Source organism: Lates calcarifer, linkage group LG16_LG22 (assembly GCF_001640805.2).
Source record: "Lates calcarifer isolate ASB-BC8 linkage group LG16_LG22, TLL_Latcal_v3, whole genome shotgun sequence".
Classification (NCBI taxonomy): domain Eukaryota; kingdom Metazoa; phylum Chordata; class Actinopteri; family Centropomidae; genus Lates; species Lates calcarifer.
The window spans coordinates 16158826-16185507 of NC_066848.1; the positions used below are offsets into that span (position 1 = coordinate 16158826).

The 26682-nt window shown below is 42.2% G+C and overlaps 1 protein-coding gene across 1 annotated transcript; it reads left to right on the plus strand.

Moving 5' to 3' along the window:
* The first annotated feature begins 796 nt into the window (after positions 1-796).
* LOC108873298 (sprouty-related, EVH1 domain-containing protein 2) lies at positions 797-25600 on the plus strand. The gene is made up of 6 exons (XM_018661487.2): positions 797-1422; positions 13863-14055; positions 14172-14340; positions 15445-15509; positions 21122-21280; positions 21474-25600. The coding sequence occupies exons 1-6, from the start codon at positions 1397-1399 to the stop codon at positions 22260-22262; spliced, it is 1401 nt and encodes a 466-aa protein (XP_018517003.1). The 5' UTR covers positions 797-1396; the 3' UTR covers positions 22263-25600.
* The last annotated feature ends 1082 nt before the right edge of the window (positions 25601-26682 follow it).

The following is a 26682-nucleotide window of genomic DNA, read 5'->3' on the forward strand; positions in this document are numbered from 1 at the left end:
TGTCGTAATCACCATCTGAGGGCGCTACGCGACCAGAGATCTAAACCAAGACGTGTTGATTTTTTTCGCCCAAGCATGAACCCGAAAACAATGCTGGCAACTGTTTCAGCAGGAACACAAATCTGGCAGCACTCAGCGAAAACAAAAGTGGCTAATCATCTAACTTCCTTGCACTTTAGGAGATCAATAGGTGTTAAAGAGCTCAATCCGCAGACTAGTTCGCTTCACAAAGGCTGCAAGAGACTGCTATGGATTACCTGATAGTCTCTCAAAGATATGGGGATTAAAAAGTTAACAAGATTAAATACACAAGCCCTTTAATCTTTTTTTGTTTCATCAGACATGGCGCTGGAGTTTATGAAGACCAGAGCTTGTTCTTTCCTGGGTCATTCAAGCACAAATAATCAATAAGCAATTCTCCAAGTGACAACTATTTTATCACTGTATCTAGTATTTTCTACGCTATATTTTCCTGACATGTCACATAATTTATAATCTGACTAACGTGAGTTTACAATAAGCACTTCATTCTGGTTTTTAATTTCCTTTGGAATAAGTATAAAAGACTCTCCCAATAGGAACTTGTCGGATTTTTATATGAGAACAAAGGTGACATGTCCGGATTTGAAGTCAAGGATCCGGGGAAGGAAAAAGGGGGAGGGAAGAGGGGGGGGTCATTTATCAAGGGCCCCTACGGCTTGCAGCCATCGTGGGCCCTCCACCAAAATGTAGACCGACGTCACCGCTTCCGCCCTGAGACCCCCCCCCCTCTCTCTCTCTCTCGTTCGCTCGCTCTCTCCCTCCTCCCTCCCCCGGCGTCGTTGGAGCTGCTCGCCTGCCTGCAATCCAACATGGAGTAGAGAGAGATGGGGCTCTAGCGGGGCCACCCCTCGGTAACAACAGCGACGACGCGCTTTTTTACGCACAACTGGAACCGGAGTCGTCGGCGAAAACATGCGCCTTAGGACTTAAAATCGGAGCGTGTGCTTTGTGTGTCCGTGTGTGTGTGCGTGCGTGCGTGTGAGTGTTTGGGGAAGGAGGAGGAGGAGGAGGAGGGGGAAGCGAAGAGAAGAGCTGGATTCGGCTACTAAATTGTCCGTATAAGCTACGTTACCTACTGAAGGCGATGGGCTATTAAAGTTATAGAAAGGGTGGCATTTGCGATCCAGGGGAGACTGGGTGGCTCCGAGCGGGGGGTTAAGAGAGAAGGGGAAAAGTGAGGAAAAGAAGACGGAGGCACAACCAGTCGAAGGCAAGCCAAAGAGCCGACACTCGCACAAAGGCGCAGGGGGGATTTATGCGGAATTGGAGACAGAATCGGTGGAGTCGCGGTGAAAGAATGACGAGCGAAAAGTATGCAACCGCCGTGGTACATTACCTGAGGTGAAACGAGAAAATGATAGAAGAAACACACCCAAACGAGTAAGTACTGTGCTTCAAAGAATTCTCTATCCGTCTCTCTCCCTTTTTCGCTTCTCCCAGTGCCTACAAGTTGCAGATGATTGGGGCAACTTGGTGGAATGTGCAGCCTTAAAACTCCCCCTCACAAAACTGGCGTTCATGTATGTTTTGCTTCTTTTTTAATTTTATTCACTCGGTGGGGATTTTGGTGCTTAATGCTGCTGTGGAGCAATGCACTGACAGTGCTGTTGAAGAGGGTTTCTTAGGGCCCCCACCTTGGCGTGGACTAGTCTTGAGAAGGCAAGAGAGAAAGAAGAGGAGTAAGAGGAGGAGGGGAATAAGCGTGGGTGGATCGGAAACATTTTCTGAAAGGATCTGAAGCGAGGGAGCAGGCCCTGTTGCAGTGTAACTTAGAAACTCAAACACGCCCCGAAGTTACACCTTTTATAAATACACAAACAGCAGCGAGTTCACACACACACACACACACACATACACACACTCACACTTCTTGTTTGTGCGAAAAAGACGACGGCGTTTACAGAGGCAATTTCGCTTCGTTATTTGGCCACATCTGTGTGTTTGCTTCCAACTGAAGGGGGAAGTCTCACAGGATATGAGATATCCGATATGCCTCATCCGCCATCTCTTTCTCAATCGCCCTCATTTGCATAGCCAGCCGCGCTCCATTCATAAAAAATAGCCTACCGATTGTAAACGACGACTTGCCCTGAAAAAAGGCGTCTGGATCTCTTTTAGTCGAGACTCGTGAGCTCGTGTCTGTCCGTTTCTTGCGACAGACAGACGCTGTTGCGTCTTGCGAAATGTAGCTAATATATAGCCGTACAGTATGAAGGCCCACAGACATGTTTATATGGCACCGATAGGCCTAAATAGAGCTTGAAGCTTAAAATTAGCTTTCCCGAGAAGGAATCGTGGATTAATCTGAGTTAGGCTACATTTAATACTGGGCAGGTGTCTGGGCGCTTATAGCCTGTTGTTGTTAAAACAAACGCGAATAGACCACCAGAGCTGTAAACACAGGGAGATTATAATAGTTTTTCAGTGTAGATATGCAAGCCAACCCTTGCCAAAAGCAGCCCCTTTAAGGCTCAAATGAAAATGTGCAGACATATGAATTGGCGTGCCAGAACTACTTAAATTACTGGCTCCCAGTTTGCTTTTTTTTTTTTTTTAAACAACTCCATTAGTTTATATCGACAACTTCTCTCTCTCTGTCAGACTACACGGGGCTGTGCTCGGTAGGAATGCCTGCCTCGCAGGTCTCTGTCGGCGGGGGAGGAAGGGCGAAGGGCACCGGAGGGGATGTTTGCGCTGCGGTGGCGTGACGCCGGCTCATTCATAAAAGCCCTCTAACCTTCAGCGCGTCCCCATTCATGCCCGCTAGCCGTACTCGGCTCTACGAAGCCAGCGCACAGAGAGTCCGTGTGTCTGTCCCCAGTCCCACGGACAGACAGAGGCAGGAGAAAGGCACCGCAACGTGACCTGCCCACAGTTTGTGATAACATAAAAGGCACTAGCTACAACCACGTAGGACACTGAGCGTAAGGACTGACCTGAATTCAGGCATTGCTGTTTTGTACCCTCTGAAAATTAAACATTTCCTGTATTCACCACTGCTGGTGGTCTTGTTCTGAGTCACGTATTTCTAAATAAACTGTTGCATGAGCCTTGACTTTTAAACTGTCCTCCATATCCGGCTGAGAAAGCGTTTCCATGGTGATGACGTGTAGTTCTTTTCGCGTGAAGTGATGTGCTAATTAGGCCACGCCCACGACGTACCCAAAACAAAAGACTGTTAATTCTCATTAGCAAAATAACAGTTTTATTCTTTCAATTATATAGTTTACAAGAATTGTAGATAAAAAGTAAGTGCTAGCAAAGCGCTGGACGAAGGTTTTCCACAACCTGGCAACTCAAAGGTTACTAATTGGCTTAAAAGCATCAATTAACGATTTATTAACCATTAATGAAGTCATTACTCACACACTGTAAACCGTTTATAAATGGTGCCTTATTAGAAGATGGTAAAATACCTACCCATAGATCCATTAAACATGTTTGTGTTCAATTCAAACTATGTAAAAGTCAATATGCTAACAAACTCGTGGCCTATCATTTGCTAGCAATGAATTTTAGTTATAGAAAATAATTTTATTGAGATTTCCCCCTGTCTCATTCAAAAATTCTTAGTTTCATTTCCTTTTAATATTTTTTGGTCAAATTTAGCAAATTAAGGTTTAACACACACTAATGCTCATATCTACAGTAAATTAAGCTTAATAAGTAGGCTTGCCACTTGGCTCTCATTGGTTGATTAATGTCCAGACTGGGCTGGCCTAAAAATTCCAGCAACTGCAGATTGGTGATCACAGTCAAAGTATTCAGGGTATTCATATCTATATATTAATGCATTTAGCAGTAATTTTCAGCAATATTCCTCTACAGATTTGAGCTATCTGCTGTAAAATTTTGATAGTAACCTTTTGGTGCTACTATGCTGCTTCATACAAAAGCATTTATTGTCTTATTACTGGAGGGAAATAATCAGTGTGTAGATATCTCCTAGTTTGTGTGTTGTGGTTTTCTTATCAGTATTAAAAGCCTGTTATGGGATTTTGGCAGGGCCAGGAAATAAAAGACACACCTTTATACTCTTTTTGTCATGCTAAAAGGTGCAGCAGTGCAGTTTTTCTTCTGATTATGCAGCCTAAATCACAGGTTAGATATTCAACTACCTCTCTTACTTTCCTAAAGGTACATTATGTGTCTTGACTTTATCTTTAGTGCACCCTTTCTCTGATGATGCTTGCTATGGCGATTCAGTCACATCCCTATCCTTCTGAGGACATTTATTACCTTTTATAGAAGTACAAGTTCTCCCTCGCGCACACACACATACACACCCTGCAAAGTCAAAACACTAGCAGAGGATGTATTGATCTTGGTGTGTGGTGCTGCAGGGTCAGCATGTGCACAGTCAGTATTGGACAGGAGATGCCCAGTGACATTCAGCTAAGGTCAACGTAGCAACGAAATACAATCCATCCCTGAACAAAAAGCACTCATCAACTGGCACACACAGCAGTGAGGAGTTAGCAGGTCTGCATGTTCCCTCAGCAGGACTGTTCTGTTCCTCACACATATATTTTTCTACGTTAGCAGCATTTGATAGTGGGACTATAATAAACCTGACAGGTGTGGAATTTCGGGACAGTGAAAAAGCTCATTGCCAAATGATGCATAACTGGCAGTATAACTTGTAATAAATTTTAGATGCTGAAGAGGAGGTTTCTGTGTCAGCAGCCGTCTGTGTTATCAAGGCACCACCACCCTTGCTCATACAGAAGACATGTCATTTTCTAACATAGTGTTGCATCTAAATTGGAGCATTGTGCTACAATTATACATTTTGTTAAAGGAACAACTCTCTCTTATGAGACCTAGGTGTATGTTGAAGTTACTTGTTCTTCTTTTGCACCCACTCTCCCTCCATCGGCCTTGTCTTTTTATTGTGCTTAAGTGATTTCCTACAAATCCTGTACAACAATAAGCCAGAGGACATGTTGCTTCTGTCTGTTAGTCAGAAAAAACCCTGTTTTGCATATACATATACAACTGTCTCTTCTGCGGTTATTCTTAGGGACTCATCTCAAAAACTGACATTTCCTGTTGTTGTTTTGGTTTGCTAACAGGTTATCTGCTGTCAGTCTCTATTTGTGACTGGCTTACATGTGTTTTATGTATACAGTGTTTGTATATACTGTAAAAAGAGTATATATCATAACAAACCATAAGACAGTGTGGGAAGAGAGACTGAGGGGCTTATTTAGCAACTTGCCCTTTCTTTTATACCATATTTTAGGCCCCGAAATGACGAATATGTCAAGCAAAGTACAAAATAGTACTTTGCCAGTATCATTAGAATTACAGTGGCAGTCTAAAGGGAATAAATCTGGATGAATATAAATATAGAAGTCCCTATGATGACATATATGGATCCACATAACATATAATGTTAGTAAGATACACATACTGCACACACACAAAGAGAGAATATCGACACATACTCCATGTCCACAAATGAACTTCCTTTGCAGACCCTTGGCATTTTTTCTCTCTTTCTCTCTGTACTCCCCCCTCCATACACACACACACACACACACACGCATCATGTGGAACAGATCCTTGTTCACAGTGTTTCCTGTGTTTTACAGAGCAGCTCATCACTGGTTGCTATCCGGAGCCTTTATATAATGGCTTGAGCTGTTTATATCTGGAGACCAAACAATGGACCCGGATTGTTTGCCTGTTTGCCTGTTTTTACTAATCTCTGCTCATCAGCTGACTGGATGACCAAGATTATAATAGCTTGAGTTTTCATTCACTTCACTCAGTATGTTTTTCCCTTGTCACACCATGTATACAATGATCCACTGGGCTGGTCATTGAAGACTCAAATTCTTTTCAGCTCTTCAGTAAATGAACTCCATGAAGTGTCATTTCTTCAGTGACAAGTTCGGATTTATACTTGGTTTGACATTGTTCGACCTGGGCAATTTACTTAAGTCAACATATATAGTACAGATTACAGTACTACTGTACTATACATTATGTGCTTTGTTGTTCCAGGTCATTGTCCCCTGATCTGTCTGTAGTTTGCGTAATTTATCTCATCTTTCACCAATGTTTCCTCAACATATTGCATTTATAGGAAAGGAGATAATTTTGTAGGACATATTTGAAGATTCATCTTGTTTAGTTTTCGTCTGATGACTGGCCAACAGTATCTGGAACAGTTTTGCTCTGTAGCCTATGAAGTTTATTCCTGCAACATACAGCACAAGTCAGTCTCAGTCCTCCCCTGTGCTGGTTTATGTTTAGTCACTCCAATGCAGCTTCAGATCTTTGATGATCTCACTTACATTAAAAGGTTTATACTTGTGAAAAAGCTGCCCCACTATCAAACTTTACCATCATATTTAGAGTAAACTCATGCTTCTTGGGAACTTTATCGTTTCATGGTTTAAAACCATTCCAACAACACACACAGAGAAAAACTACAGGCTATTTAAAACTAACCACAAATAGCACCAGGAAACATCCCAGCCCGTCACGTGTAGTGGTAAATGTATCAGCATCTTATTTAGACAAGGGAAACCCTAAAAGAACAGACTTCCTAGTGTTCATTATGCAAATCATTTAAAGTCGGTTTGTTGCCCTGGAGCAGAGTTACAGGCCGCCCAATTACAATAAACCATTGACATCTAACAGTTTATGTAAATGAAGTCTACCTGATCAAACAAACTGGGGTTGACATCGATCACAGATGCAGAGAGCATTAGAAAGCCCCTCATTGCTCATATTTCACTCAACTCAGTAAGTCCAACAGAGTATAAGAGGATATGAGGCATTATCAAGGGTCTTGGTTGGCTTTTCACTTGCCTGTAAGAGGTTTAGAACCAATCAGCTTATTTTCAGTTTGGTTTCCACCTCGATAGAGATGGAGGGGCTACAGAGTCACCTTAAGGATGATGGGTTACAGGCTGTTGCATATCATGTTGGAGATGCAACACAATTTAGCTGAGAACATTTGCACATGGTTGTTTTTGTTGTATTAAGTTTTTGTTATACTATGGACCTGAGAGCAATCTGACTGTGACAGGATGTTTTTCATCCATTTTAAAATGATTAACCACAGTGACACTATTGTGCCCCTAAAGAGATTAATAATCATGAATAGGTCTGAACTCTCATTGTGATTGGTCTGTTGGTTATGGGATGTTATCCATTAATGCTCCTCTGCATATTAGTGACCTCTCTGTCATGTCAACTGACATGCTCGCAGTTACTCACAACAGCAGCCTGAGTCTTGTGCTGCCCAAACATGTGAGCGCTCCATGTAACTACAGCTGATTGACAGAAAGCCGATCAAACTTACCCTCAGGAGCCTCCATAGTCAATAGTTGTGAATGAACTCGCTTCACCCCACCTCTCTTGCTGTGTCTCTATCCCTCTTTTAGATTCTCACATTGAAACGAACAAAAAAAGAATGGGGGAAAAATAGTTTTAAACACTAGCTATACAACATTTTCATTAGCTAATTCCTTCTATTATGTGGAACTAAAAATGCCATAAAAACATATTAATTTTACATAAATCACTTTAATTTATGGAAATCTACTTATTGTACTTTTAAAAAAAGCCAGCGGTTAGATTAACAATCAGCAAAATCTTCAGATTTGAGTAGCTGTGGTCAGCACCTGGTTGGTAATTTCACATGATAAACAGCATTTAATAAGCTATTTGTCTCTGTACTATATAGGCCTATGGAGTTACCATTGTCTCGTTTTCAGAGGTGTCAGCCCATACTGTGAAACACTATCAGCATTCAGTGCGTCAGAAGCAGAACAACCTTCATACTGAAATAATCACAATTGTGAAACACCTTTCGGTCACTTCCTGATCACTGCAGACAGGACATGTGCTATGTGTGTGTGGAGCTCCACAGAGAGGCGGACCCTGTGCGGGGGGGTATGTGTGCTTGTGTGTGAGTGTGGTTCTGTTGATCAGGCAGAGGTGCGGCTAGTCATTCCTTATCAGAGGAAGTATAGCCGCCCTTATCACACATGGCTGGGCTGTCCTCACTGACCCTTTTATCTATCACACATGAGCTGGATTCCAGACCTGATAACCACCCCACTTCCCAACCCCCTTTACTGTTTTGTTGCAATATTGTTACACGTAGACCACGTCAGGTATTTGCAGGATCCAGTTATTCTGTTAATAGTTTGCCCTAAAAGTGTGTATTTGAACAACTATTCCTTTAATCAACGATGTCATTGTGTTTTGATAGTAAATATAGACAGAATATCAATGCTTACATGGTTTACAGGCAAACAAAATTAATAGATGGAACTTAAGAGTTCATTGATTGTGCACTAATGTGGCTTGGCAGGGAGTCTACAGGTGTGTCCACCCACAGCTCATTTCCTGATTATGACACAGACTTGTTTGCAAGGTGCATGGACCAGGCATAGAAATAAAACATGTGGAATGAAAACTTCAAAGACAACAGTAACTCTAACTACAATAACTGGATGCAATGTAGAAACCAAGGAGACATTTGTTACAAGATTGTGTGATATAGAAATGTTTGTACCACATTTAAAGACCAATCAGTGGGCTAATTTTAGCTAATACAAAAGATGTAAATCTCATTCTGCCATACAGTAGCTGTCTTCTTACGTTGATTTCACATTACAGGCAAGATATGACAAAGAAATGCCACATAAAATGTTAATATTCACTCTTAAATTCTGTCTCGATTTTGTTAAAGCAGCTATTATCAAAATTTTAGTTTTAGGAGTTGGTGGAGACCGAAACAGAGCTACAGTGAGAGTGAATTTTGGACTTGCAGTCACCAAAATGAAAGCTAATGTAGTTCTGTGTCTGCTGAATGTAACAAGACAACAGTTTGCTAGCTAACACATTATCCACATCAACGTAACAATGTATCAGTGGTATACTTACAGCTTGTTTCCCGTGCCACCAGTTGCCTAGAAAATCAGTTCATGCAACTGCAGTTTTATATCAGTGAGTGGAATGAATGTAGTTGCTGCAGTATGCTCAATGAAACTGTTGGTATGTTGTATTTAGGCTGTTGAATACCATGCTGTGAGTTGTCATGAGTCTCTACTGTAACTCAGACATTATGCCATTATATTGAATGGCACCTACGCTAACTGGATGAGCTTGTAAGTCACAGGTAGAGGAGGCTGAAGCAGTAAATCAGAAACATGGCTTACGACGCTCAAAAAAAAACCATTCACAAGACAATGACAGGCAATAGCGTATTGTTGGATCTGCAAAAACTTTGGCTGGCAGTATCACTATAGTGCCTTTCTTAAGAAGCAGAAGCCAGACACACCCTGCACCTTCGACCCGCTTCTCTTTGAACAGCTCATATTAAATTAGAGGAGGATGTGATACATGAATTGCCTGCTCTTCCCTTATCAGTGAGGTGTTGAGTTCCCCCCCTATCTTTCTTCTAAACTGAGTCATCACTCAACTTTTGACGCAGCATTTTACATCCGCAGTCCACCCATAAGAGACTTTGAAACGTGTAGCCTAGAACGTAACACGGTTTGAGCACCTGATAATTCTCAATCACAGTTTTGGTCAAATATTAGAAAACCATAATGTTTGGGAAAAAAGTGTGTACATTTAAAGATTGTGTATGCAAATTATAAATAGAGTATAAGCCACCTTTTCTCAAAGTAGGCGTCACAGGCCTTTTTCAGCATTGGTACCTCGTGCAACATTCGTGTGGACAGAATTAGAATCACAGTTCCCAAATGTACTGTATGTGTGTGTCTGTGTGTATTTATGCCAGAATGTGTGGTCACTCCCAAGTGTATTAAAGTAGCGCGTTGCTGCTGGTTGTGGCTGTCTGTGTGTTCCAGCCACAGATTACAGGGCCTGTCGGCAGACGGGGCTCTAAACATGGGTCACAAGACAGCCCAAAATGTGACAAGTTCATCTCAGAGAGATGATAGCCAGTATCGTGTATCTTAAAGCACATGTGCTTATATAGTACAGAATTTGGTGTTATTTCTGTATGTGGGTGGCCTGTATGTGAGGTTTCGTATGTGAATGTGTCATACACATGTTTGAGTCATGTTGAACCGCTGGGGACTATAAAAGTTTCAGTTTATATTTTCAATCTAAACATTATTCAGTGTTTCAGAAATAATGTCATTGGTAGATTTAAAAGCTTTTGCACTTTGTCACCCTCTATAGGTGGGATTGCATCCTCCTCTCTTTATGCACATTTTCAGTTAGCACATAAAAAAACCTTAGTGAAAGCACCAGAAATTCAAAAAAGAAAGAATCTCAGTATATAGCTAATAATTTGATACACTTTCAGTCACCACATTGCTAGCATGACTTGTTTTATCCTTTCAGACAGTGTGCAAATGTAGTATATTCACGTGCACAAAAACTACATACAAACTATAAGTTCCTACACAAATACAATCCTTTGAGTGGTCTCTCTGAACAATATTTGTTGTCAGATAAGGGTCATGTGTTAGGAAACCTCGCTAAGCCAACATTATCCAACTACAAGCACTAATGAGTTTATTTCAAGGTGAGGGTAATTTGTTTTTTGTTTGTTTGTTTTTTTAAATGTAGTTGTTTCCATCAAAGACGAAGGCTTTGGAACCATAACACATTTATACCTGGCGCAATCTTGCATAGCACCATTAAACAGCTATTTCAACCCCAGTAAATGTGCCAGTCTAACTTCTTACAGTCCTATGTGGACACAAAATCACATTCATTGATTATTACGAAAACAGTTACCGGTTTCCTAGCTGACCCATAGCTATTCTAGCTTCTTACTAGTAACTGTAAGCTAGTCAGGCTAGTTTGCTCGCCTGACTACAAGATCATGAAAGAACAGAAATATAAATAGATCACTGACATTTGTATTTTGAATGTCTATCATTTCCTTCATTGCCATTCAAGTTTCCCACATGGCTTAGTAGAACCTGAATGACTGTTTACCTCCTCTCACTGTGGTTTGGCATGATAAATGAAATGATATCTGCCTGTGAACTCCACTCTGGCAATAACAGTTTTACTGTGTCTTTAAGGCAATATCAAATCTCTACTGTCTACATTTGATCTAATTAAGAGGTTTTGGTTAGTGTGTCTTTAATATCCTAACACAACAAACCTTTAATGTCTGAATGGAAAAGTCTAATTTGATGAAGTGGATTCTGAATGTGTGTGTCTTTACAGGAAGGCATAGAGAGAAAGAGAGAGCGAGTGTGTGTATGTGTGTGTCTTGTGTGTTTACACGAAGGCACAAATCTTGTGGGTTAACCTGTGGTTGCTTTTCTGTATGGGCTGTTTGTCTGCTGTCACCCAGTCAGTCAGTCTGTCATTCAGTCAGTTTTATGAATGTGTGTGGGTGGGAGCTGGTGAACCAGTTTTGCCACCTGTGTGTGTGTACGTGTGTGTGTCTGTATCTGTGTGTGTGTGTGTGTGCGTGTATTTGTGTGTACATCAAATCCCTGGGACTGTCTGTAAGCTAATTATATAACAACACCTCTCTCATTCACTCCCACTCTGCCTTCCCCCTTCCTCTCTCTTCTCTTTCTATGTTTCTCTTTCTCTCTCTTCATCCCACACACACACACACACACACACACACACACACACAGTACAGCAGTGAAATGCATGGAGATACATCCTGTTATTGTCAGATCATTCATGTGGATTGTGACCGTGTTCACTGTGTCCCCGTGAGGACTATGGCTGTCATGCTAATGCCTGAGAATGTCTTGTGTTTTGCTGCCATTGTATTATCGTATAGGCACTGAAAGCTCTATTGACTGCAGAGGGAGTTTTTGTCATGTATTGTTTTCTATTGCTATACTAAACTGTAGCAGTATTATCTGCCAGTATGTATAACTTGTCTGATCACTACTCCACTGTTGCACGTATACAACTGGTGTATAGTCTAAATAAGATTTCTCTGGTTTAGGCACAAATTGTGTGAAGTAGGGCTGCTAACAGGGCTGCAACTGACCATAATTTTCATTATCATTAAGAGTTCTGATAATGATATAATTCTCTTTTTAGAACCCATAACATAAATAAATATCAAATAACGGAAATGGACAGGATGTGTCCATTTGGAAACACTATAGAATGGTGACAGTGTTTCAAAATATCTCAATTTATATTCCATTACAGCATATTTTAAAACAGGCCATTAATTTCCCAGAGCCCAAAGCTCCAACCTTAAAATGCTTGTTTTGTACAGCCAACGGTCCAACACAATGATACAAGAGAGAGAAAAAAAGCAAGTCATCACATTTGACGAGGTGCAGCAAGAAAGCATTTTACATTTGCCATTAAATAGTCTAGAAAATCTCTTAATTATTGACAAATAGCAACAGGTTAATAGGCCAACACATCCAACACTGTAGCTCTACAGGGCAGCTTCAAAGTGTGACTGTGTGAATGTGATCCAGGCGTTCCAGTAAAAGAGAGGTCTCGGTGAAGCTACCCTGAATAAGTAAAAGTTAAAGAAATCTGACAGAAATAGAGAAATGGGCTCAAGGAAGTTTTGAGCAACACCAGCACAAGAGAATACAACACAAAGCTACATTTACCTTAAAGAGTTAGAGAGTGTGTGTGTTTTCGTGCTGACTTGTCCCGGTGCAACACCTCCCACCTCAGCACAGCGAGGACCAGGCAGAGTCGTGACTTGAGACGCCCTCAAACATTCTGCCAATGTGTGAATCCAGCTCTATAATAAACTGCTGTGGCATTAACAAACCCTCAGACTTTCTTGCCAGAAAAATGAAGACAAGTTTGAGTTTACAGGACTGTCAGTTTTCACGAGCTGAGGCCAGGATGAAATGGTAGCCGCTGCCTGGGGAAGAATTTTGTTGTCGCCTCAAGAGTTTTTGTGTTGCATAGAAAATATTTGTTCCAAGGCTTAAATGCACATTTTCACATTCCTACCTGGTAGTAGTGTCTCAAAGCATTTGCCTTTTTTTGCCTCCTTTGATGTCTTTTGGATTTACACATTTATCATATTTATACCTGCAAATTCTTGGTATTCATATGATGAATGAACACCATATACTGATATTATCGTGCAGATATATTTCTGTATGTTTACTGTAGAAGAGGGAAGTGGTGGTTACAGTTGACGTCATACTGATACAAGTCAAACTGTATTGTACTGTAAAAATAAGAATCTTATTATGACTTTGAATTGAACTGTTTTTAATAAAAACAAAAAATAAGTATTTTAGACGCAGTGAAATAATACAGTTTGCTGGTTTGACTGGTAACGTGATTAAAGTTCCTCTCAGACCCCAGCTACAACAACAGTCATATTTTTATTTGCCGATTAGATTTTTAAAAAATCTGATATTCTTTTAAGGGCCTAGTTTTTCCTACCACAGAATAGAGCTGGTAGACCCCTGAAGTGAGTGAATTAACCTGGATTCCACCCGTGTTTCAGAGGCTTTACTGCACTTACAAAGATGAACTTGACAAAATTCAAAATCTTCCCTTTGTGTCAACCTCAGTTTGTATTCCAAAGTATTGTTTTCCAGTCAGTCCTGAATGCCAAAAAACTCTTTTTCTTATTCCTACATGGTAGTAGTGTCTCAAAGCATTTGCAGATCTTCTACATAAGTGAAACACAATCCTTGACACATACAGTCGTGTTCTGCCATAAAACTTGCTAAATTGTGAAATGATTGGTTATTGGAGCGTCAGTGCACTATGTCAGTATGTATCCGTTGAAAGCATTATCAAACTGTTTTAGCCCTGGCTTATATGATATTTTACCCTGAAGTTATCATTCTAATAATTCCTCCTCTCTCTCTGTCTTTCTCTCTCTGCAGTGACAGCTACATCGTGCGTGTGAAAGCGGTGGTGATGACGCGGGACGACTCGAGTGGCGGCTGGTTGGCCCAGGACGGGGGAGCTCTGAGCAGGGTGGGGGTGTGCCGCCTCCTGCCGCCAGAGTTGGCACCTGTGCCGGCCTCCAGCAGCTCCCAGTTCCTCATCCGTGGTGAGCGGCTACGGGATAAACAGGTAAAACACACGCACACACACCCACACACACAATGATGAACAGAAGTGCTCATTTAAGGATAAGAGATGGAAAATTTGTCCCTGTTGTGACTGGCGGATATCTGTTGGGTAAACAGGTGATCCTGGACTGTCCACTGAGGAAGGATCTGGTGTACACCATAGCAACGCCCACATTTCATCATTGGAAGGTGGAGGACAGGAGGTGTGGCCTCTCCTTCCAGAGCCCAGCTGATGCCAGAGCTTTTGACAGGGGGGTACGGAAAGCAATCGAGGACCTGGCTGAAGGTACACAGTGCTGCAGTGTAACAGTTATAGCTAATATATAGATAGTTACAGATCTCTCAGGGATAACAAAGTCCCAGTGGACCGGATGTAACCAAGAGACTAAGGGGTTAAGACAGTGTCATGAGGTTCTAGCTTTGACTATGATATTGTGCATGTCTTTCCAAACATTTTATTACTGTTGAAGGATTTTTTATATAAAGAGAGAGACTGTGCATTCAGATGAGAGGAATCCAACTATTTAACAAATAAGATGTTCACTAATCAGTGCAAAACATAATAAAATCCACAGTTACAGTCACTTAGTCCTGGGGAGGACATGAATGACGGTGGGCTTTATTAAAAATATGTATATATAAACCTGTAAAAGTGAATGCAGCATCCATTAGTAGCAAGTCTGAGATGGCAAAGGCACTGAGTGTGTGCATCAGCAGACTTCAGAACAGTTTCTTTCCTCAGGCTGTGAGACTACTGAATTCATCCTCCACACTCCACCACAGAAACAGTTTGACTTTTATGACTTGATCATTTATTCATTCATTTATATAACTTTATTTTTTTTGTGAGAAGCATAAAGCGACAATATCTGTAATTTTGTTATACAACCTTGTTACAAAATCATAGTTAAATTGAATCTTGAAATATTTGAAACTTGTTTATCAAACCCTATCAGACCGCCTGACAGGGTTACTGTATGCTCAAATAATACAACTGTAAGGAGTGTTGTGATATCAAATGTTTTGGGTTGCAGCTTAATTTTAGGGAGTACAACCTGGATTCTGTTTGAAAGCAGCAACTGTCAAGGGATGGACTCTTCACCAGCTTCACTGCAAATTAATTGCAGACTGAGTATATAAATACATGAAATAACAATTTCAGCTTTAACTTTTTAACTGAGGTTTACTTCACCTGAGTGATGACAGATAGAAACACCCAGATATTCCTCTGTCACAGCAATATCTCCATGACTTCTGCCAATTTTCCCACATAGTCCGTCTGCTGTTGACTGTCAGTGGATGAGCACCGGGGTTTCTCTTACAAATGCATCATCCAGTAAAGAGTTTAATCCTTGAGAATTAAAACAAGCTCCTGTTTTCCTCTCCACAGGCTCCACAACCTCCTCTACAGCACTCCAGAATGAGGGCGAGCTGGGCGACGATGACGTCTTTACTGTAAGCATGCTTCCTACATTCACGTTTGAATTATGGGTTATAGAGGCCTGTCTGTGAGCTGTCACCTGATAAAACAAGGCAACAAGGTCCAGTAGTTAGGTTTCAAGGAGACTGGTCTGACAAAAAAGAAAAAGGACATTGACTTAAACTGCCGGATGACACACTTGACAAAGTAGTCCATTTCCAGAGCAATGTTTTTCTCATTTAAGCCCGGGAAAATCATTTAAAGTTATATCATAGAGAACTGGAGATCTGTTGATGGTGATAATGAGCTTTTCCTCAATTTTATTTGAAGCACTTTTGCACAGTTGAGCTTAAGTATAAAGCAACTCTGTGCTTCCAGAGGGAAAAAGAACTTGGCTCAGCTTTTGCAGCAATGCAATGTGACGTCATCTGGCAAGGTGCTGTGTTGGCCACTTGCATACATGCAAGTGCACATTCCTAGTAGATTACTTTGCAATGTGAACAGAGTATTTCTGCTGTTTACCTTGCAATTGTTGTGACCAAAGATAAAGCGGTTGCCGCTGCGATAACGTTCCAGAGTTGTAAAATCCCGTCTGTTAGCATTACAAACTGTTGTGCAGTGTTTTGGTGACTGATAAGCCTTTAAACACATTAATCTATTACTCCAGCTGGACATCCTGGATCAGATTTCATGTCGACCCGGGACCCTAACCAACGCGCCCCCACCAACACAGCGCCCTGCACTGATTTAACACAGGACTGTTCTTAGTCTGAATGTTGACTGCTGCTTGCCTCTCTTATGTAGTCAGACTGTGGCTCAGTTTAATACCAGTACTTGTTCAACATCTCCAGTCTGTATCATTGCAATGGAAGTTATCAGGCCTTAGAGTGAACAGTGGTTCCAGTACACACAGAACGATAATCCGTCGAAATCCCAAGCGTCTTCCACATCCAAAACAACTAAGGACTGACTTAGTTTCATCCATCTAGCAGAAAGTATTTTAGCTCAGGTCTTCACTCAGGATCCCCTCCCTGTCATATATACCTGCTCCAGTACATAAGTGTACGTATGTGTGTGTGTGTTGTTTGTGTGTCAGGGCCTCTCTGCCTTAAGTTAGCATGGAGGACCCCCTCCCCCACCCTGTAACCTGACACCAGGAACAGCAGGCAGGGTCATAAGGTCACTTCCTGTATTCCACCACCTCCCTCTCTCCTGGTGACCTCCCCCACTCCCTCCACCTCCCACCACTGCCGCCCACCCCACCCCTTCCACCCTCCCAATTGAGAAAGAGAGCAGCAGCCACCAAACTAGCAGCAAGCAGCTGTTTCCCAGCTTAGTGCAGGGTCGGTGATTTACGAGAGGAAGTGCCTCGTGGTTCATCTTTGACTTGAGCTGTCTGTAAGGGCCAAGACTAATAGGTGCTCTGCTGGGAGTGTACAGCCACCACAGAGACGCATACAAACACATGAGGAGGGGTGGACGGGGTTGGGGGAGGTGGGGGCTACGGCGCTGTCAAGAGGGTGGAGCAATTCCTGAAATGGAGCATCAGGTTTTCAGGAAAGTGGAAGCTTTCAGTGCAACAAATCCAACACATTCCTGAGTATTGTTGCTGAAAAGCTGCCACCAAAAATAAGATTCAACTACTCATTTCCATTTCAGTTAAAGCTCCATTGAAGCTCTTAAGAAAACAAATGGTGAGAAAGCGTTTTTTTTTTTTTTTTCCAGACTCACCAATAGTCAACTAAGGAAGGCTGAAGAAATATTTTTGCATTGCCAATGTCTGATTTTAGAATGTGTACTTGAAGACACCACAGAGATTACTGCTAACAGCCAGCAGACATGCCCATGCATAATGGACAAGTTAGTTAGTTCGTTAGTCAGGCAGAGAGCTCTCTTTGTAATAAGTCTGCTGTGTGAGATAAACCCAACAGGTTTCAACTAAATGTCAAGTCTCAGGTCGAGTTTTTGTTTATTTGTTGTCAGTCATTGATTTCCAAACATGTCATGTGGTGCAACAGATTGAGTGTGCCTAGTGGGAAGACTGATAGACTGCTTTGACAATGTGTTGCATTAGCCTAGCAAGCTAACAGACAAACAGGTTGAGTATGAATGTCCAATTTGGTAGTACCAGTCAGGTTCAGTAGGGTGTTAAAGGCACTGGTCCATGTCAGTTTGTACTATACTTTTTTTTTACCAGCTGCTTCTGCCACAGTTTTAACATGCTAAACTGCTGGCTGGTGCAAACTGTGCCAGACACACTGGTAATGGTCTGCAACAGGCTCTCAGTGACAACTGAGCAATGCTACATCTGTTAGCTCAGTGTCTCAGAACCCTTGAGGATTTATGACTGCATGTAGGCATGAGTAGTTACTGTCTAAACTCACATTTTGTTCACTTTGTCTGTCTCTGTCATGACATTTCTGCTGTCTTTTATCTGATGGACATAGTCTCTCCTCTGCAAAGTATTGACTATTATCTGGGAAAACAGTGTTTCATCTTATGCAAGCCGAAAAGGTGCATGGAGCATATGAATTCTTGACAAAACATCTTTGAGATTAAACCCAGCTGTACAAGGCTTTCACTAAAAGTTTCTCCTTCTCTAATGGACCATCACGGAGCCACATCTTGTCTTATGAATAATTACTCAGATTATCAAATTTAACAACTATGACACTAAATTCAGAGGTCAATAACCATGTGAGACATTGATGGATTCAGTGCTGCTTGTGTTCCTCTCAGACTGTGTTAATGACCTTTCCTAAAGTTAGCGATGGCGGCAGAGTTTGCGAGGTGGACGGTCGTGGACAGAGGGAAATGCTGCAGCAGATTTACAGCTTCTGGTGGGGGGACGGGAGGATGGAGGGAGGAGAGCTAGGATGGACATACTTCCCTAAATTATTCCTCGTTCGCCAAACCTAAACTTAACCCAACCCTTCCTCTGTCCCTCCCTTCAGCACGTCTCCTCTCTCTGCCTCTATTTTGGCTCATTCACAACAGGGGGAGTGAAAGCTATTGAAGCAATTCTGGGCTCATCCCAGGAGAGCGAGACAGGCCTGTTGAAGGATGAATCCTCCCGAGCTTTGAGTCGGGACATGTTTTGTGTCAGAAAATAACTTGAAATGCCCTCTGTCCAGCCTTGGGCCAAAATATATAGAGAGGATGTCCAGAAATATAAACTCTCCCCCTCAACTCCTCTCTGTCTCTGAGTCCTCTTGTGCTGTTTGAGCTTGCAGCAGAAAGTCTGGTCTGTGTTTTGAATTAGTTGCAGCCGTGGAGGCCAGAGTCGGACTGGTTTTAAACCGTATCAGCTCCTCCTCCCCGGTAATGTCTTCTCCAGGGGGGCGGGGCCAGGAGCGGAGGCAGCATTTTATGTTATTTTTGGCCAGCTGCTCTGAGGGCTTTGTAAGAAAGCTGGGGGAAATTCTCAGCATGGTGGTTTCCATGTGGGGAGCAGGATATAATAGGGATAGCTTCAGCAGACAGACAGACAGACAGACACACACCAGATCTGGGTCATATAACCCTGGCAAATAATCCATAGCATTGGTTTTAGGCTTGTCTGAGTGCCAGATATTGGCACAAGTTTGAGAGTAACATTGTCAGAATATCTGCAAATATACTTCTCCTTGGGTTGACTGTAGGCTGGACCTATGTGTAGCAGTTGAGTGGCAGGAAGAAACGCTTAATGATGATTAGATGATTTGAAAATATAAATTCAGAGTTGAACCAATAGATGCAGCCATTTCTGGAACAATGTTTTGTCAGATTACATTCATTTCAGCAGATTCTTTTTGTCCAGAGTGACTTAGCTCTTTTAGAGATGGCAGTGTGGGTTGGTTGGTTCACCACTTTGCTCCAGACTGAAATATCTGAACGTCTACAGAATAAATCGCCACAAAATGTTGTGTAGACATTCATGGTCCCCAGATGATAAATCATAATAATGTTGATTACCCCATGACATTTCCTGTAGAGTCAAACATTCATGCTTCCCATAGGATAAATTGTAGTAAACATGAGTTTGAACCACCCTTCATTCCATTAATAACCAACCTGCTCTACCAAATGAAATACAGCCACACCTTTCTTGTGCCTGTTTTTGTATGGGGACATTTGAACAGCTGTAATTAAACTTTTGTTTTGTTTTGTTCCTCGTGGCATGAAATCACATCAGTACGAAATAAAAGGAAGCACGGAAATCTCATAGCTGCTGTGAGGTGCTGGCAAAAGATGACCATGTAAAATTCAGCCATGTCAGTCAAGCTTGTCTTTGGTGGACAAACTTGTTGACATAGTTACAAGGTTCTGTGACTCAGTCAGTCAAGAACGACATTGTGAGCATAGCATAGATTTTGCATGTGTGCATTCATAAAGAAAATCTACTCTTTGCTCTCCATTAAAAACAGCCGGACAGCTTGAATTTCAGAAGCTAAAGCCAGTTCTGTTTCTCTCACTAAAACACCTGCATCCTTTCCAGTGAGTCAAACTCATCGTGAATATCTCATCCATACACACACACACCACCAAGATGACATGACAAGACAAGTCCTGACCTACCAATCAGCTGGTACACTGCGACACCCCACAGAGGCTGATACCCCCACCCCCCAGTGTGCCTGTCTGAAATGTGTCTGTCTGAGCGCTACACAGCAGCGGCGCGACTGTCTAGTGTCTGGCCAAGGTTTGAGTTGGAGTGGAGCCCTGACAGCCTTTAACAGAAGGGGGACAGGATACTGTTCACACATGCGCACGCGTGCACACACACACACACACACACATGCATGCACACACAGAAAAAAAAGTGGAATGTATAGAAAGTGAGACTGAGGACAGGTTGCAGGGGGGAGGAGGCCAAAAAAGGTGATACTGCATGTGTTTGCAGACTACTATCTACAAATATAAAGTCACACCACCAGCTTTGTCTAAAGCATGAAATATCTTTTAACATGTCTTGTCTGTGTTTCCCCTTCAAGACAGAAGCGGATTTAACAGGTGAAAGAGTCCATTTCCTTTGTGGTTGTTTGTTTTAGTGCTGAAATGATGAGTCAGATTAACAATGTTTTTGTGAATTGATTTATCAAGTCATTAATCAATCATAAATAATGAATCCTACATCCTATCTACTGCTATTGTCATGTACTGAGGTGTTTCTAATATTTTGACTAAATATTGTTGCTGGGTCAGATGAAGTACATCACAGGTTTTAACATATTCAAATATAGCAAACAATAACTACTTGTCACTACTTGTCATCATTTCACACCTACATCACCATGGTAACCTTATTAACAGGAAACATTATAAATAAATAGGGTCACCATAGGCAACATATTTCTGCCTCTCTAAGCAGCCAATTGAATGTTAAACCTAAACCTAGTTTTAGTTTTAGGTCTGATGGTTACTGTTGCTGATGTTTTATGGCAGATGTTGTTATTAAAAGTTAAACTCGGACACAGTGATCCAAATGTGGATCAAGTGGCTTGAAAAACAGGGCTCACGCTTCCTGTTTTCCCGATCAGAGCTGCACCGATGCTTCCTGTTTTTGTTTGTCCAATCATGGCGTCCTCTTGCACTAACTATTTGTTTGGCGCATCCAATCAGAAAAGCCACCTTCAGCCCGCATCCTGTGTTTGTTTGTCCCCCTCAGAACACCACAGACAGCTCATCCAACTCCTCCCAGAAACTGGAGAGCTCTCTGCAGCCACTCGAGTCCTCACCCCTTCCGCAGAGACACAAGTGCGTGATGGGACATCGCCACGACCTCCATGACCCCTACCGGCTCTCAGACCACTACTTCTTGGACCAGGTGAGATAAAACATGTCTGGTTATATCACACAGCAGTGACGAGAGCAGAGGGCCAGGTGCTCTTTCCAAAATGATTCTAATCTAAAATATTTTTTGTACAATGAACATTGTCAAGATATTCTTACTTTTTTGTTGTTTACTGCTCACTTGAACGAGCGTGGGTTGATTACTTCCATCCTGTCTTTCTCTTCAGCCGTTGTCTCGGCTTCCCCGCCACGTCACTTTCCAGGAGGACGAGGAAATCGTCCGTATCAACCCTCGGGAGCGCAGCTGGGAGCGAACCACAGAGCGTCACCATGGACGCCAGTCGGACCGCCCCTGGCTCAGGGGTTACGAGGACTACCGCCATGCCACTGTGCGTGACAAGTTCATCCAAATGGACGACTCTGAGTCCTACGTCCACTTTGCCAAGACAGAGGCGCAGAAGCACGACTATACCTACCCGCTGGCACCGGCCCTGTCGCCCTCAGACTCTGATCCCGCCCTCGGACCCTTGACCAATAAGGGCCACGGCGGCTCGTATCGCCACGGCTTCTCCTCCGTGGTCTCCACCCAGCCCCGCTCTTTCCTCCCGAGCTCTTCCCCATCCACCAATGGCGGGAAGGGGCGGAAGGAGGACGGGATGGAGCGCGCTCAGTGCGAGCACTGCGGTGAGGCCTTTTACCTCTCCGACAACCGGAGAGGCCGGTGCCAGGATGCACCAGACCCTGTGCGGGCGTGCATCCGGCGGGTCAGCTGCATGTGGCTGGCAGACACCATGCTCTACCACTGTATGTCTGACCCAGAGGGGGACTACTCAGACCCCTGCTCCTGTGACGGGGGCGAGGGAAGCGGGGGAGGCCGGCTCGGCACGCGCTGGTTAGCTCTGCTCGGCTTGTCCCTGGTGGCGCCCTGCCTCTGCCTCTATCCGCCTCTCCACGCTTGCCACCGGGCAGGGCTCACGTGCGGCTGCTGCGGAGGCCGACACAAGGCCCTGAGCTGAGCCGCTGTGCTTGGAAGCCTCTCAGAGGAAACAACAACAACAAAAAACATAAACCCAACGCAAGCACAGGGAAAGGGAAGGATGGGGAAATACACAGAGTGGACAAGTGGTCATGGCTGCTCGCTCTCTTGCCTTGGTTTCTCTGGGTTTCTCTACAAATTCCAGACACTGAAATAAGCCAAAAAAAAAAAACTGTTGGTGCATTTTCTGAACGGCCTGGGAAGATAAGCTCCCCCTTACGGCAGACAGTTCTCTCACCTCTTCACATGGCCATTTCATGCTCTGTTTCTAGTGAGAGCGCACTCTTTTTCAGGGGGCCTTTTTTTTTTTATAGCTGACCTATATGTCATGTATCACATATGCAGGTACTTTATACTTTGTACACTGACTCGGCGTCAAAGAACTTGAATTGTTTCTTTGTTCTATTTTTTCTCTCTCCTTTGATGTACGCGTGGCCATTTTGTTTATATTCTATTCCAATATCAGGCCCGCTCAGCTCAACTCCAGCTACAAGAGAAATCAGACACTACACCTCTTTTTGTGTGTGTGCAAGTGTATGGCTGTATGTTGTGTGCGTGCGTGCGTGTGTGTGGATGGTGTACGTGCATGCTTACAATGTGCGCTGAGGCCTTTTGTTGTCTGTACTGCAGCTTATAGTAAAGCTCATGTACTGTATATAGTCTACATAGCTCTCCACCATCGACATCTTCTTTGTTCACTGAAACAAACGTGGTACTCATCTTAATCTTCTTCTAATATCCCAAAGATTTGTGTTTTTATCCTATTTATTTTCTCATTGAATTGATCTACCAGCAAAAGGGTGCTGGGTCGTGATTTACTCACTGAAAGAGACGGTGCCTAAAGTCATGCTACAATACTCTAGCATCCGTCTCCCTGCTCCTTTCATGTTATTTCAAACAGTGCCTAAACTATCACCTAAACCAGGAACCATGTCCAGTCTTAGAATTCCAGTCAGTTTTTTGGCTCATTTTACTCAATATACACTTGAAGCGGACTGAGATTTTTAAGGGCTCTGAGTTCCTCATTCTTTGTAGAACCTAAGCTGGCAGTCTGTGTCACATCAAGGACTGAAAAAATCATTTGGAGATAAAATTGGTTATGCCCGTTATGCCTTAAAATTTGGAGCCTAGCTCCAAACTTCACCCCCTCTGAAGATGTCTGCTATAATAAAAAGCGTGAGCATTGTTATGACTCCAAGCAATCAGCCTCACCATATACTCTTAGAAACTGGGTTTAAACTATTTTTGTAAATGAAAAGGAACTCTTAAAATGGTTCTCATCAAGCGTGTAAACTAAGGACTTCAGTTTGCCTGCGATGTACAATCAGCTCCCCCTTTAAAATCTAGCCCTCCAGTAGAGCCCACCAGTTACATGTGCGGGAACAGCAAAGTCCTGATGGGTCTGATGGGTCAGTGAATTAAATCAGCCAAGAATGTGTTCAGATCTACTCAAAACATCCAGTATGCTCCAAAAAACCCTCAAGTTTGAAAACAAATTATAAAGCCATGCTAGTAATTTTCTACAAAAACTGAACTTTTTAATTGTTATTATTTTATTGCCAAAAACATATGATTGGCCTGACGTACAGTGTCACAGCAACAATGCAGTAAATTGTATTTCTCACATATTTAGCAAAGCTAAGCCCATATGTCAATCACAAGTTGTTAGAGGAATCAATTTGCTTTCTTACTGAGAGTAAGATGAGAAGATTGATACCACTCCTGTCTGTGTATTAGCCTATATAAGAAGCTAACTTAGCCAGGAGATGGGTAGCTTAGCTTAGCATAAACATTAGAAACAGGGGGAAACAGCTAGTCTAGCTCTGTCCAAAGGTAAGGTAACAAATGAGACATGACATGCTAATTAGTGAGGTTTAGAGGTGTTTTTTGTTTTGTTTTTAACGTTCAGACGGAGCTAAGCTAGCGGTTTCCCCCGTTTCCAGGCTTTATGCTAGGCTAAGCTAATCATCTCTAATCGGCTGCCTGTTTAACTCTTAAACTGTTCATTTAAGGCCAAAGCGTTTTATTGCATATTGGAGACAAACATGACAGGCAACTTTCTGAAACCGCAGTTACATGTGACTGGTTTGCACTACTCTGTCCTAGAGCAGATTTTTTTCCCCTCCATGCCAGATTTAGTACATCATTGTGCCCAAAAAGAGTAACGTCTAAACCTTATGATAGATATAGATGATACCTCGAAAGAATTAAGAATGAAACAGTTCAACAGTCTGTTTATACTGGATGTGACGATGTATAAACTCGGGTGTTGGAGGAAAAACAAAAACGCTGTCCTACCTGCCTGTGTCACCTGCTGTGTGAGTGACACCACAGCCAGCCAATCACGGCCTCACACTGACAGCACAACACTAAAACTGACAGCTGTTCGGGTGCTCTATACTTCATCAATGCTTGGTTGATGGCAGCATTGGGGATGTGACCAGGAACACACTAAGCTTTATGGAAATAATAAAAAAATAATTAATAAATAAAAGAAGCAGGACATCAGTCAGGTCCCTTTGGAAAAGAGTGGGAGTCCAAAAAAACAAATGAAATCCTGGTAACAAACATCCATCTCTGATTGTTTTGCCAAGGAAATGTCACTTACTGTAGTTGAAATACAGAATGCCTGAGGATGTCCTTTTTCCTTCCCTGGTTGTGTCTGTTTCATACATCCTGTCCTGTGTACCAGTTTGTATGTCCTTGGTGTGTGTGTGTGCGTGTGTGTTTATGCCACATCCCTTTCCCCTCTCCTGCTCCTTGATCCAAAGCTACTGCGATCAGCTGAATATGCTATCACATACTAACACCTATCTAGTATAATCAGATTCTTCAGCGATGTGATGTATCAGGGACGGGGCCAATCAGATTGGAAGGAGAGAGTGTGTGTGTGTTTGTGTTGAATCTTTTTTTCTCTGTCTCGTCTGGTGTTTGAGTGTGTTCTCACATGTCAGAGCCATTTACAAGTGCCTGAATGCATCCTCTTTATCTCCTTCTGTATTTAAATTGAAAAATTTAAGAAACGACTCCCTGTATTGAATTAGACCCATTTTTTTACGCTTAGTATTTTTACCTCTGTAAAAAAAAAGAGCAAAAATTATATTATATATATCAAGTGTATGTTGTACATTTTTATTTCTATTTTGTTTTTTTAAAATAACTGTTTCTAACATGTACGATGGATGTAGCTCTTGCTTTCGAGAAGGAACAGGAAGTACTTTGTAGATACTGAAGGGTGGCCAGGTCTGTGAGAAAACTAAAGTGAAATGTGTGTCTTACCTTCCGCCTCCAATAAAATGAGAGAAAACAGTGAAACCACACACGCGTCTGCTGCTTAATTTCACTCTTTGATTGTAGGTATTTCCCCATAAATACCTACTTAAAACAAGTAAGGCCTGTGCATTTAAATTCTGTTAAATCAGATCAGATTTTCTCCGGATTTAACTTCTCATTTACCACCATGTTCCTTCCATTTTAGCATTGTATTGGTCCCTCAAATGAGATTTCAGCTCATTAAAGGAACCAAATGCATCAAGGGATCATGGTAAATGCACATTATCAATAAAGAAAATATGAAGCTAAAAGTGTAATGAATCATAAAAAGCAAAATCAAATGAGAAGTCGTGCAAACACTACAAAAAACATATTCCTGCCAGCCCACTCTATGAAAAATTACAGTAGTAGTAGGTTTTTAGCTACCATGAGAATATTAACATTCTGTTCAGCATCTCAGTTTAACATATTAGCATGGTAATGTTTGCTAATTAGCACTAAACAGTACTTAAAAGTACACAATAGGAAATTCATTAATTTTTGCAGGTGTTTGGTCATAACCAAAAGTTTATGTTGATTTGCCGGTGGCAGAGCCAGTAGGATTCATTCTCTGGGGAATATGAATGTCTACAAACGAATCCAAATTTCTAATTTCCGTGTGATTAAGAAGTAAAAGTCAATTCCTATGGGAAAGATAGTTGTGAATGAACAGCATTTCTTGGGAGACAATTAGTTGTGGGGTCTTATAAAGTCCCTCATTCGGTATGTTGGGTTAGGACAACAAATAGTTTGAAGCCAAACAGAAAAAGTCCCTAAACCAGTTTAAAAAATAAATAAAGAATCTTTAGAGAGAAATAAAACTGCTACAGAGAGAGGATGTCACCCGTGACTTTGTGAGGAGGTCCAGAGGATAAAAAATGTCAGTCAATGCCTGAAGTTATTATGCTTTAATAACTTCCACAAAACTCTTTGTAAAGTATTTAATGAAAGAAAGCACAAAAAAGAAACCTCAGCCCAGTACACCCTGTTTCATTCTCCTCAAGATGTCTTTCCCCGGTTGCCTCCCTCCTTAGCAGAAACATGTGATAGCCATCGAGGACGTCGAGCTGTTTCACTCAGGATGTCTC

Bases quoted from the DNA above. Each gene is read 5' to 3' on its own strand.
- LOC108873298 (XM_018661487.2), top strand. From the start codon at position 1,397: ATGATAGAAGAAACACACCCAAACGA. The intron at 14,056-14,171 runs GTAAAACACACG...TTGGGTAAACAG, and splicing joins AGCGGCTACGGGATAAACAG to GTGATCCTGGACTGTCCACT. The intron at 21,281-21,473 runs GTGAGATAAAAC...CTTTCTCTTCAG, and splicing joins ACCACTACTTCTTGGACCAG to CCGTTGTCTCGGCTTCCCCG.